At 31.2% G+C, this 14,360-nt stretch overlaps 1 protein-coding gene across 1 annotated transcript; it reads left to right on the top strand.

Annotated features, from left to right (window-relative positions):
* Window positions 1–7,315: 7,315 nt before the first annotated feature.
* Window positions 7,316–13,999, top strand: LOC134725738 (MOB kinase activator 1B). Its single transcript, XM_063589786.1, has 4 exons — window positions 7,316–7,545; window positions 11,329–11,495; window positions 12,511–12,738; window positions 13,123–13,999. Exons 1-4 carry the CDS (start codon window positions 7,532–7,534, stop codon window positions 13,362–13,364), a joined length of 651 nt encoding a protein of 216 aa, XP_063445856.1. The 5' UTR covers window positions 7,316–7,531; the 3' UTR covers window positions 13,365–13,999.
* The last annotated feature ends 361 nt before the right edge of the window (window positions 14,000–14,360 follow it).

The raw sequence follows: 14,360 nt of genomic DNA, 5'->3' as shown, positions 1-14,360 counted from the left end.
TCTCAGATACAATACAATATTTTTATTTTCCAAATTGAGGGGCCCATTCACATTAATAACAACATGACATAAACATTACAGAGTGATTAAAGAAACATAAAATATTAATTCAAATGCATGAAAAAGGGTGAGTGGTCAACGGGAGAAAATGTTGATATGTACAATTAGAGTATTTAAGTTAACTAATTTTCTGATTTTCTAAGTTGCAGGCCTTTATCGAGGTATGCACATAAAATAGATAAAAATCTGCTATCTTCATTAATCATGATCCATACAAAAAGATTTTTTCTGTTTAAATTATCTAAACTGGGGTATTGTTTTTTAGTATAATCAGTACATACAAAGGTCATGAAAACAACACAATTTCAAACATATAATGCATAGTAATGTACCATAAATGACATATATATTAAGGTTAAGAGCATAGTGCACTTAAAACATAGCACACGTTAATAATAAGATTGTAAAAATCAAATAGTCACACAAAAAATAAAAAGTAAAATAAACACAGGCATAAACACTATATACAGGCACTGCACTGGCTTGAGCTGTTACTTAGATCCCATGTGTGTACCAATTTTTGAATTGGTCAAAAGATGTTTCCATTCGACAACGGTTCAGCAGATCATGCTATACTTAGTAGTTGGGACTCTTGGGAGTACTCAGTGCCGTTTCCTGTGATCTTAAATCATACTTTTATATCAATCAAATCATAAACAGATGAAGGTAGCTCGGACTTTTTTGGTGAATTATTTTAAATGTTTCTATTGCAATTGTTTTTATTTCTATACGCCCGTAAAAAAATTTACGGGAAGTATAATGGTATACAAATGTCCAGTGTCCGTCCGTCCGTCCGTCCGTCCGTCCGTCCGTCCGTCCGTCCGTCCGTCTGTCTGTCCGTCTGTCTGTCTGTCCGTCTATCTGTCCGGCGTAAACATGTCGCACCGTAACTTGAGAACGACTTAAATTATCTAAATTTTATGGAACTTAAAATAATTGTTTTTTATGATGGTCAAATGATCTGTATACTTTTTGGTGAAAATAAGATTTAAACTTTTTGAGTTACGGCACTTAGTAACTAAAACAGGGCCCCGTTGTGTTTTTTTCACATGTCGCACTGTATCTCAAAAACGATTCTTGAGTATTGCTTAAAACTTTAAACACTTCTTAGTTATATTAATCTAAATATCTGTATACTTTTAATTAATGATTCAAAATTTCATTTTTGAGTTATTGAGTATTTAGTAAAAAGGGGTAGGTTTTTTTTACATGTCGCGCCGTATCTCAAAAACGATTTATGATTATTGCTTAAAACTTTACACACTTCTTTGTTATAAAAATCTAAAGATCTGTGTATTTTTTGGTGATGATTCAAAATTTCATTTTTGAGTTATTGAGTATGTAAAAAAGGGGGAGGTTTTTTACATGTCATGCCGTATCTCAAAAATGATTTATGATTATTGATTAAAACTGTACACACTTCTTTGTTATATTAATCCAAAGATCTGTATACTTTTTGGTAATGGCTCAAAATTTTATTTTTGAGTTATTGAGTATTTTGTACATGTTCCGCCGTGTCTCAAACACTATAAATGGTTATTGCTTAAAACTTTCTCAGAAACTATTTATGATTATTGCATAAAACTTCCACACAAGACGTCGGACGTATCATGCGTTCATTGCGCAGCTGTTTATTCCTTTATTTTATAAATGGTAATTAAGATTTTTTTCTAGCAGTTTTTCGTATAGACCATCATAATCTTCATAAATGAATCTTAGAGCTTTTTCTTGGTTTGTTTCCATTTTAAAAGTTTTTTTCGCTACAGTAGTGCCAAATACTGAACAATAGCTAAAACTCGAAAGAATGAATGAGTGATATGCCTAGTCTGTTGAAATATTTACCCATACGTTTTAGAATATTTATTTGTCTTGATATAAAAAAAAAAAAAAAAAAGAAGAAGTGGTATGATTGCCAATGAGACAACTATCCACAAAAGACCAAAATGACACAAACATTAACAGTTATAGGTCACCGTACGGCCTTCAACAATGAGCAAAGCCCATACCGCATATAGTCAGCTATAAAAGGTCCCGATAAGACGCCTTTTTTTCATATCTCAGATATATGATTGTTTAAGGTTAAGGCCGCATCTATAGTTGTTCCACGAAGTTTAACATTTTCCTTACAAGAAATTTTGTTTCCATTTAAATTAAATATCAAATTATGTTTATTTGTGGGTTTTTTTTCCAATGGCTATAGCCTGGAATTTGTCATAATTAGCCTTCATTAAATTTATAGAAAACCAGTTTATAAGATTTAAACTATCAGTTTCTAAACTTTCAACAACTTTATCTAAATCATGATCACTATATGATACAGTGTTGTCATCAGCATAATTATAAATGGTGCTTTTTTGTACAAAATGAAATATGTTATTTATTCGAAGACGACATTGAAAAGAACTGGACCAAGAATTGACACTTGTGGTACACCTTTAAACATACGATCACATTCACTGTAAGAACTTCCAATTTTAATGCGTTGTTTTCTGTTTTCTAAATAACTTTTTAATAATTTTAGAGAATTTTTAGACAGACCCTATGCTTCCAATTTAAGTAAAAGTAAATAGTGCGGTAAACAATCTAATGTTTTAGATAGATCCATCAAAATTGCAACAATAAATTTGTTCTCATCCAGAGCTTTCTTCCAGTCTTCCGTTATTTTAATAAGTGCAGTTTGGCAACCAAATTGAAACCTAGCCTAATTGTCGAAAGAAGAGGATGAAAATGTTAGTTAAGAATTCCATTAATTGGTCGTGTATAGCTCGTTTTAAATTTTGGAAATACATGGTAACACACTTGCATGGCGTTGTCAGTTTATTTTCGATTTATGAGTTTGACTCTTTTACCGGTCTATAGGTTTCTTTATCAAGAGATATTTAATATTAGCAGAGACATATTATATGTCTCTAAAAATAAGAGAGTGTTCATATCACAAAAGGTGGAAAAATCAAGTGTGTTGTGTTTTTTGGGGTTTTTTTTACAATTCTTCATCATTTTTTTTTGTGGCCACCGCAAAACCAGTTAATTTCTTTTCATTATTTTTGGTTTAATAGATATAGGAAGATGTGGTGTGAGTGCCAATGAGACAACTCTCCATCCAAACAACAATTCAAAAATTAAACCATTATAGGTTAAAGTACGGCCTTCAACACGGAGCCTTTTTAAGCATATTTTCAGCATGAAAATTTATTTTTTTATCTATATTATAGTACTTCTGCTGCTTTGTGATTTTAGTAACTAACTAATCTATATGTGATTTTAGTGTGCAAACCATTTTATTTTTGCTTTTGTGTTTTTATCTCATAAGTGCATGTTTCAGTGTGTGTTCAACTTATAATGTGCTTTTGTGCTGCATGTTTATATACTGATATGAACTCTTGCTTTATATGTTTAATTTATGTGTGCATGACTTGGTATGTATGTTTTGTTTTATTTGTTGCTCTGTCATTTTTAAAAGCAGTCTTCAGAGCATATGTTTATACTTGTATTGCATGTGCCGACTATAAATAAAGTTTTATGTCTAATGTCTTAAAGGCAGCGGCTACGATAACGTTGAAATGTACCAATAACAAAATGTTACTGTTATGTTGGACACTATTAAATTGTCAAAATTCTAGGTTGGATATAACTCGAACAATTACAGCACCCCCTTATAATCATTGTCATCCATGAAGCGATCGAAGGGAGAGAAATATAACAACTAGATTTTTCGGGTTAGGTTGGATAAGGATCTAAATTCATTACGAACACATGCAAAAAATAAAATAAAATAATTACTTATGTACTTACTTACAATGATTTGGACTTCTTGATCAATAAGGGTTTGAAGTCTATCTGTATCTGTATCTGTGTCTGCATATGTTGGAAATATTTTACTAACGTAAAAAAGAGGGGCGAAAGATACCAGAGGGACAGTCAAACTCATAGATTAAAAATAAACTGACAATGTCATGTCTAAAAAAAGAAAAAAAGACAAATAATAGTACACAAAACACAACATAGAAAACCCCATCAAAAACTGGGAAGTGATTGTAGTTACGACAAAAGGAACATAGTATTCGACATCATCTCTGAAACAGTACTTCCATAACGGTCAACCAACTTGCGTCCGTAAAATTTATGAAGGGAGAATTTCAACTTCACCACTTGGAACTATTGGTTTAATAGCTTCCTTGTGAGTATCAACCCTCTATCAAGGAAATCATGATAGGAAAAACAAGCCCAGGAATATCGTACCAATTAGGAGATATATACTCCGTATGCAGACGCTGCTGCAATGTTGCTACATACAAATGTAAAGTTCACAATTGGGAAGGTGAAATCATCTCTTTTGCCGTAAAGTTTTGTTTTCAACCGACTTATATGTTGTTTTACATTGCCATTTCGGGGCCTTTTACAGCTGACTATGCGGTATGGGCTTTGCTCATTGTTGAAGGCCGTACGGTGATCTATAGTTGTTAATGTCTGTGTCATTTTGGTCTCTTGTGGAGAGTTGTCTCGTTGGCAATCATATATCCACATCTTCGTTTTATACTCATTGGCAATTTCTAAATTTAAGTCCAGATATGAGGCAGACTTAACTGTATTGGTTGTATCCTTTATCTCTAGTTCGATGGGATAGATGCAACAAATTTTTAATTATTTAGAGAGAGAACATAATCTATATTGCGGAAAGTAAAGTTAAAGGATATTGCTAACTTCAGACTTATCTTTCTTCCTAAGAGGTTCTTGTATGAAGTCAGCCTCATAATAAGGTAGCACTCCACATTTAGAAAATAAAATAAAAAATCAGCCACAAAATGTTTTATCATCTCCTATTCCTGGATTTCTACTACATTAACCTAACTGTTTCTGTTGTATATGTGCATATCTATGTAATCAGTATCTTCGATAGATTTAATTTTCAAGTTAAAAGGGTGAAAAATAATTCCTTTTCTGTGTATCCATGGCAACATTCTGTATTTATTTACCATAAAACATTGCAAAAAGGGGGGTAAACATGTCACATATCCCCCCAAAAATTTGGATCAAACTAGAATTTCAATGCCTTTGAGTGATATCTTTTTAGAAACTGTTTTCATAATTATTCCTAATGATCAAATAAAAAATAGGTGTCTTTCGCTCATTTTTTCGTTCACAACTTGAGTCCGTGCGACAAAAAGTTGGAAAAAAACATAACAATAATTGCCGAACCAATGTATGGTATGGACATTCAAATACGGACTGTCATACAGAAAACAGCCTATATTCTATACATTATATGATCTTGATGTTCATATAAACCCAATACGAAGGCTATTTTATTACTCAGCTATCTAAAAATGAATTATTTTACACACTAGCTCTTATATTTGAGCCTAGCGGCTCGGGAAATTTAAGTCCCTCGACTTGTATTTTTCGCAAATACCCCTCCATAACATGATATATCTGTTCAAAACACGTCCTCCAAAAGTAATAAATATGTTATAAATCAAGAAATCAAGCATCTTGATAATTTCAGTTTTAGAGCTTTTTTGTTGGAATCAGAGTTATTCTTTACAAAGTAGGATTTGTCCATCCCCAGGACAAGATACTAGTATCTAAGATGGCCATTCTTTTTTTTTCAACAAAGCAATACCAACTCTTTCAATTTGTCTTTTAGCTTGGAGAGGGGAATACTTGTGTTAAGTGTAGAAAAGTCAAATGTTTTGATACTATCGCAAGATGAAAGAGTCTTAGATTGTATGTACTCTAAAAGATCTTTAGAATTTTTTTAGTATCCACATTCCCATTATCGCCACCTCTAGAATTGGCAGATTAACAAGAAGCCCGGTTTTGATTGCTGACAAAATAGATGTTAATAATTTAAAAAGAGGTTTCGTAAAGCACTTGGTAGACCCAGCAATTTACCGTTGTTTTTAAGGAAACTTCTGTAGTAAGTTACCCTTAAGGGCATACGATACAGTTTAGATCCTGTATTTACAAGTTCATGGAAATTTGCATAAAGGCTATTTTTTACCTGATTAAATCAAATATGTTATAAAAATATACCTTCATGTGCTACTTTTTGAGTAAAATGAGGTCGAAATTTTGTATATTTGCTTAAAATTCAGATTTGTGGCCGTAATTTCTTTTTCGAAAGAAAGACATGACTTTTTTGTTATAAAAGATAAACACAAATTGTTTTTTGTTAAATAATCGGTAATTTCTGTATTTTATATATATTTTAAAAAATATGCAATTTTTTTTTCAGAAATAACTCATATTTATCAAATGTTCATGAATTGAGGAAAAAACGTCTTTTTTTACTGCATGTTTATCAAAATTAAAAAAAATCCTTTATTTATAGTTTTATAAAATTTGGGTCACATAATCTCCCTGCAAAATGAAACAAAATGCCGTTTTGGAAAATAGGGGTCCATGAACTCGTTTTCAAATTAAATCAGTTTGAATGATAAAAATCAGTCGAAAAATGCATCTTTTCCCGATATGTCACAGTTTGACGTCGCAAAAATAACAAATTACGTTAGCAACGTCATTACCTTCCCTGTAACTGTATCGTATGCCCTTAATTAAATTAATATATGATGTTGTTTAGTTACAGCTGGTGATAGAAAGGTTAATTCCTGTCTATATCATATGGCCTTTGTGTTCATTTAACTTATTGTATGCTTGGTGTTGTTTTAATGCCTTGTGTGTCGGATAGAAGCTCAAAAGGGATCAAATTTTATAGGGTTTATGTTGAACCCTGCAGACATCTTTTAATATCTATAGTATATATCATCATCGACGTTTTAAAAGAATAACGACAGATACGTAAAGAAAAACAAACATGCAAAAAACACTTGTTAAATGATAATGTTGAACATTTCAGTCAGCTGTATTATTTTCGGCTGGGGGGAAAGTCTGTTGACCCATAATTCTTATTACATTTTGATAAATTATTAAAAACTTTAATGGATTTTGATTTAGTTTTTAATCTTATCAATCTTAAAACGTCTGCGTAATCCATAAATCCTTAAATTCATCCTGATGTTTTGCAAAGTCAGAAATCCTGGTCGTTTGAGTGCGCTTTGAACGGTTTTTAACAATGGTCTACAGATATACCATCAAGTAAAGACTGTGCGTGATTCTATGTCCCAAAATATGCTGCCCCACGCATACGAAACTAATTAATTTTCATTAAAATTTACTAACTCTTAAAAAGATTAACATTTTGCAAATAATTATAAATTGAACTTATGAAGATATATAAACAAATCTTATCCCGACACAATGATATGTGTATAAGTTATACAGCTTTCCTTCTACCAGGAAAATAACATTGTACTTCCGGTTACATTTTTGTGAATTTAGAGAAATCTAAATGAACTTTTCAATCTACAAAAATCCAAGCCATCGATATCTGTAAAAGGATTAACAGCCACAAATTTGGTTCTTCGAATGTCTTTTTTCATGTTGCTTGAAATTTGAACACCATCATAGAGAAATGAGCTTCTTTTTGTAAGTTCAATGTTTGTTTACATTTTCGCGGAACTGTCATTATACAGATAAAACACTTTCTCAAGTTAGTTTATACTTTATACCATAGATGACAACATAAACAAACGATCACACTTGTACTGAAACATCAATAGATGTATATATGAATGCTAATTATACAAAACTGGTCATGCTTTATAAGTTTTTATTACATTTTAAGTGGATGTCGAGTATCATGTCAGTTTGCTTGAACTCTTCCCTTTAATGATTGAAAAAGATTTCATGCCTTTACTTTATTTTCATTCTAAAGAACAGCTGCGAGACAATTTTGCCAATGTTTGCAGAAAAAAATGGCTGTTGGCGATATTTCTGTCAATCTGACAGCAACATTTTCCTATAATAAAATTGTCGGCAAAAAGCTCTACAGAGCTTATGTTTGTATTTAATGTAACCCGACTTAAAAAAAAAATTTCTTATCTTATTGAGAATGGAAATGGGTAATGTGTCAAATAGACCACAACCTGACCATAAAGCAGACAACAGCCGAAGTCCACCAATGTGACTTCTATGTAGCGAGAAACCAAGAGATGTGCTTCAGCTGGTCCCTAAACAAAAATGTATACAGGTTCAGTGATAAAGGACATCATACTTAACTTTGAAATATACACAAGAAACTAAAATTGAAAATTATACAAGATTAACAGGGTTAGAGGCTTCTATGTCTACATTTTCATTTCTAAACAGTAACAGTATGGATCTTCATTCAAATTGTTAAAGTAATAAATGAATTGAAAGCAGGACAAATCGTCCCACTTTTAAAAAATTGCCCTAAAACAGATTTACCAACTCACCCCACTTTTAAAAAAATTGCCCCACATGTGAAAAAGGTTAACCCCGTTGATTTTTCTCCTGCCAACTCTCCCAACTTTTAAAATGAATAATATTCAGGTCTGCCAACTGGCCCCACTTAAAAAGAAAATTTTCATATATATACCTTTGTAAGTGGGACCAGTTGTCAAGACGCAATTTATCAGGATTTTTTATTTTTCACAAGTGGTGCTAGTTTTCAACTTCAGTTCAAAATAGATAGTGAAAATGGAGGGGGGGGGGGGGGGATTTCTCATGGATTGAATAAAATTTTACTAGGCAACTTGAACTAGTTTTGACTGTGTTTACAACCCCAAGCTTATCAACAGAACAAGCACATCAGAAAAAAGCAAGAACTAAATTGTATTTATTCCTTGTATTGAGAGATACATGTATACTAAAGATACACAATGTATGTCTACATACTTCTGACTTTAGAATATTATATATTTTAAGTTGGTCTTTTGAGTAATAGGCATTTATTTAAGAGTTTGTTGGTAGCAGGATGGGTAGGGTACATGTACTTGGTCATCATTTTCTGTATAATTTATTATTCAAATAAATTTTCACTTTACCACATATTATTCTCTTTTCTCTAATTTTTGTGCTATTTTCACATTTCCTGACCGGTGTGAGAAAAATATTTCTCCTCACTAGTGAAAAACCTGTTCTCGGCAAATGATTAGTCGAAATTTGATTATGACGTCAAAATGTTTTGTTTTCTTCTCAATTTTCCTATTGTGACGTCATGAAAAAAGGCCACCTTGCCTGATGACGTCGCATATAAAGAGCACAATTTTCTGAAAATCTTTGAAAAAGAACGATAAAAAGCATTAGAGAAACAGATTCCGACACTATAACTCGTGTATTACGATATTTCTCCACTCTCGACAGTTAAATTTTATTATTTAAAGCGCTCGGCAAGCCTCGAGCTTTAAATAATAAAATTTAACTGTCTCGAGTGGAGAAATATCGTAATACACTTGTTGCAGTGTAAGAATCTATATTTCTTCATTTAGTTGCCAAATTTTTTTTATTCTTTATTTTTTTATATTGAAAAATTTTTTTTACTCTAGTATATACAGACCATAGATATGTCATGAGAGACATAAACCCCAAAATACATCTGAACAAATTTAGTCTTTGTTTCTTCATCTAATTTAAAACCAAGTAACAATCAGCTACGCATTGGTCATACTTTTTAGACTTTATTCAGTTATTCAGTTAAAGTTAAATATTTATCTACATCTACCACTATTTGAGTGTGTTTAAATAAGTTGGTAGGATTTTGTAATGGGAACTTTTTAAGTCCTAGCTTTGTCACTTTATATTTTGACTTGTGAGTTTAAATAGATATAGGAAGTTGTGGTATGAGTGCCAATGAGACAATTCTTCATCCATTGCCAAGTAACAGTTTATAAAAGTAAACCATTATAGGTCAATGTAATGTATGGCCTTCAACACAGATCCTCGGCTCATTACGTTAAATGTTCCTTTGATATCTTATGAAGAGGTCAAAATGTAAAAAAACATAATACAACCCCTTTAATGATATTGTCCATCAAAAGTCCAAAGGAAGGCATCTTATTTGCTGATACAATATTTATTTTAACACAGTGTTGTCAAATCTTAAAACCAGAGCATGGACACATATCTGTATTTTATCCAGAATGAGTGTCCATCAAATTGTTCTTTAATGAAAATAGGGAAGTCAAATATTAAAGACAGAAATTAAACTAAAAGCAATTTAATTAGTCAAGAGGAAATTAGCAGAGAAAAAGTATGAGTTTTTACTTATACAAAGTATAATCAAATAATATAGACATGATAGAGAGATAAGGGAGATAACTGTACCTCAAAAATTAATTACCTGCACAAGAAATAAATTTAAATAAACAAAAATGACCCCTGAGTTAGGAAACAGATGCATCAGATTAGCCTAGCCTTCTGTTAAAAGTATTATACCTGTACATGTATAGATAATACAGGTTATAATTTTTTGCTTTTTTAAAAAATTAAGTTACAATAGGTGTTGGTGTCCAATCAGTAGTCATTATTACAGATATTGCTATAAAGAATCCATTCCAAATGATAAATTTGTAGTTAAATTTCTTTGAAGTTCCTTTTCTGTAACACAGGTACATGTAACTGCTGGATATTATGTAGATTTTATTGTCATCAATAGTATTTGGAAGAAATGAAAGGTGGTGTGTCAGTGAGGTTGACCTCTTGTTGTAGTAGTACATGCATAATATGTCTTTGCTTTTAGTACCTCGTTTACATGCTTTAGTTATGATGAATCAAAGAAAAGGAAGTGGTGTTTTTTTTAAAGAGAAGTGTAATTTAATTTTACAAAGATGGCACATGTTTGAGGTTATTTTTTATTTTTAAAAACCTTTGAATTTAACTAACATGATATATACATGTATATATGTATTTACAACTTGTCTAAACATCAACCCAACAATGGTAGATGTGTAAATTTGCTTTTGCAAATATTTTGTTCTTCCCTCGCCGGGATTCGGATATATATTTTTGTATTTTCTCATAATTTGAATTTTGATTAATTTAGAAATCTAATCAAGCAAGATGGTACTCTAATTTTCTTGACGGTTTCAAAATAAAGTATAGACATTAAACATGCTAGCATGTAAATGGTGAATCTGCCTTTCTCCCTGACAAATAAGTTATTAAGGACTATATCAAGATATAGAAAGAAATTAAAAAAAATAATCATCAACTACAACGCTTCACTATATTCCTGGATAAAGGAAATTATAGTAAAGAATTAGAAAATGCCACTTTTACTTTTTGTAGTAGTGAGCTCAATTTCAGTTGTGTAAATTAAATGTCTTCATGGTTAAAAGGGTCATAACTATGAAACAAAAGATAACACTTTGAAATAAATTAAAAATTAAATTTATATGTTATTTGTAGTGGAGGAAGAAACAATAAAACCTTCAAACCAAAGAAGAATATACCTGAGGGTAGCCATCAGTATGACTTGATGAAACATGCTGCTGCCACATTGGGAAGTGGTAATCTTAGGCAGGCGGTGGTATTACCCGAAGGAGAAGATCTAAATGAATGGGTGGCTGTAAACAGTGAGTATTAAGTGGCAAAATCAAATTAGAATTTTTTTAACGAAGGCAGAAAGAGTCAGATGAGTTCTAATGATCGGATGTACATGTAGGCAGATGATTTTTAATGATCGGATTTTCATGTGTATGCTAGTATTAACAATTAATAAAAGTTTTGATGTTTTTCTAGTGAGAATTCTTTTAAATGTTGTAATTAAGTATAAATGCAATGTATGTAGGTGTACATAAACATTAATAATCTCTGATAGCACATCCTTTTCCATCACTCCAACACACACACTCACACACAGAGACAGATGCCCTTAGTCGTCATAATGATGAGATTTTAGAATAATGTCATAATAGCAAAATGTGAAGTATAAGAAAAATGTCTTTTATATATGTTAACATGTTTAAACAAAGTACATATGTTTCCGTTGTATGTGTCATATGACTCATTGGTTTGGGAAGGATTTATATACTTATAAACAGGAAATTACATTTGTATAAATATAGATTTTAACTTAGTACAATACTATATATGTATTCTCATCTACAAATAATTGTATCTACTTACATTTGTATTTTCAAATGGCTTGTCCAATCAGAGCCATCCACTAATTCAACAGTCTTATTCTGACCCTGTTAATTAATAAGTTTAGCTTGTTTTTCTATGAATTCTTCAGTAATTGCCAGATTATCATATATTGAAACGACATTTTGATATCTGTCAATTTTACATCAAAGGAAAAATTTGTTATCATTTGGTCTGGGTGTTGTAGAAAATAAACTATGTGTCTTGATCTATATGAACATCTCTGCCCCTGTTAAAATGGAATTTTAAGAAACATTATTCTTCTCTGACAAGTACAAGTAGTTTGTACATATTGACTTGTCCCTGGCAGAAATTTGGAATGCATGTATCTTTACCTAAAGTTGTCCCTGACATGTAGTTGTAACATAACTTCTTAAAAAGCATTTAAAGAGACATCATCAGTTTATTATTTTTCTTTTTAATGATTATCATATTTCTTTTTAGCTGTGGACTTCTTTAACCAGATAAATATGTTATATGGTACTATAACTGAGTTCTGTACAGAAGAGACTTGTCCTGTGATGTCGGCTGGGCCAAAGTATGAGTACCACTGGGCTGATGGTCAGACTGTGAAGAAACCTATAAAATGTTCAGCACCAAAGTATATAGATTATCTCATGTCATGGGTACAAGATCAGTTAGATGAAGAATCACTCTTTCCTTCCAAAATTGGTATGTTGCTTTCAGATATCAAAGATTTCACATAGATTTACTTTTATAAAGTTAACACTGGTTATTGCAGTATCCACAAATTGATTAAATTCAAGATCCCTCTTAATGGTGATTTATCAGAGTGAATGTTTGGCATGATAATGTATTATTAGACAAGTCATCAATCATTTTTTGTCTTTTCAAAACCAAGGGCATATCAAAACAATCTGTAAATCCACTGTTCAACTTTCTGTATAAAGCATCTTTAGGGATCCCTTGGTTTTGTCTTAGTGATGACACACATTATTTTCAGTTAATATATAATACATAATTGTATAATTACAGGTGTGTATAATACATAATTGTATATTGATAGGTGTGTAATACATAATTGTATAATTACAGGTGTGCCATTTCCTAAGAATTTTCTAGCTATAGCCAAGACAATATTAAAAAGACTGTTCAGAGTTTATGCACATATATATCATCAACACTTTAAAGAAGTGGTACAGCTAAGTGAAGAAGCTCATCTTAACACGTCCTTCAAACATTTCATTTTCTTTGTCCAAGAGTTTAACTTGATTGAGAAGAGAGAGTTAGCTCCCCTACAAGAGCTTATTGACAAGCTGACAAGCAAGGACAGATGAAGGTCATAGTAAAAAGAAATACCAAAAACTAGTCTTACTGTATACAATTTCTGTCATTTATATCTACACATCTGTTTTAAAGTAGCATTTCAGTCTTTTGTGTAAAAGTATGCAAAACAATGAGTTTCAGATAGCACAATCAAAATATAAATAGTTAGTCTTTGAAAGATTATTTATCTTTGGATATGATACATTCTGTAAGGCAATTTTGATTCATTGATTTTGATGTTTTAATGCATTTTTACAAAAACCTTGATTGTAAGAATATTTCGCCTCCATTATTTTGTAGATGTATACAATTACCAATACACCTTATCACTAATCCCGGCTAACCCGGCCGCTTGAACTTTTGACGCATACAACAATCACTTTTCCATTGTGGCATCAGATATTTTGTTTTATGACGTCAAAATTTTACGGGAACCTGTGTGATATCCAGTAATGGCGGACAAATAGCGATAAGGTGTATATAAGAAGAAATGCTGTCTTAGAATTGCAAGCTCTGTCTCTGTTTTGTTATGTTTTTTCTATAGAACTGATCTAAACCTTCAGTTTCATCATGTTTTGTTATATGTATTTAAAGTATAGTGGTTAAAATATTTATAAGATATTATTTAATTAAATTGTTTCTATGATACCATATAATTCATATAAACACCACAGTATTTTTCCTTTTCTTAGAGAAAATTCTTTCCACAAAACAAATTTCTTAATTTCAAAAGTAAGAGGTTATTTTGTTTTCACATGGTCAAGACTAAAGTTATCTAATAAAACGATGACCTTTATAAAGTTAAGATAGAAGCAGATAAAAAAAAAAACGGTTTGTAAGCAAAGAAAATGCTGTGTAGAGGAATTTCTTGATCTAATAAAAGGGGTCTTAATGATTGACATAGATAGGAAATTTGCATACTAATTTGTATAAAAGTGCTTTTTGCTTGAATAATTAATTATGAACTAAAAGTGTGAGTGGAAAATTTTCAAGTTCTGAACATATGT

Source organism: Mytilus trossulus, chromosome 7 (assembly GCF_036588685.1).
Source record: "Mytilus trossulus isolate FHL-02 chromosome 7, PNRI_Mtr1.1.1.hap1, whole genome shotgun sequence".
In the NCBI taxonomy this organism is placed as follows: domain Eukaryota; kingdom Metazoa; phylum Mollusca; class Bivalvia; order Mytilida; family Mytilidae; genus Mytilus; species Mytilus trossulus.
This window is presented reverse-complemented; position numbering and strand designations above follow the sequence as displayed.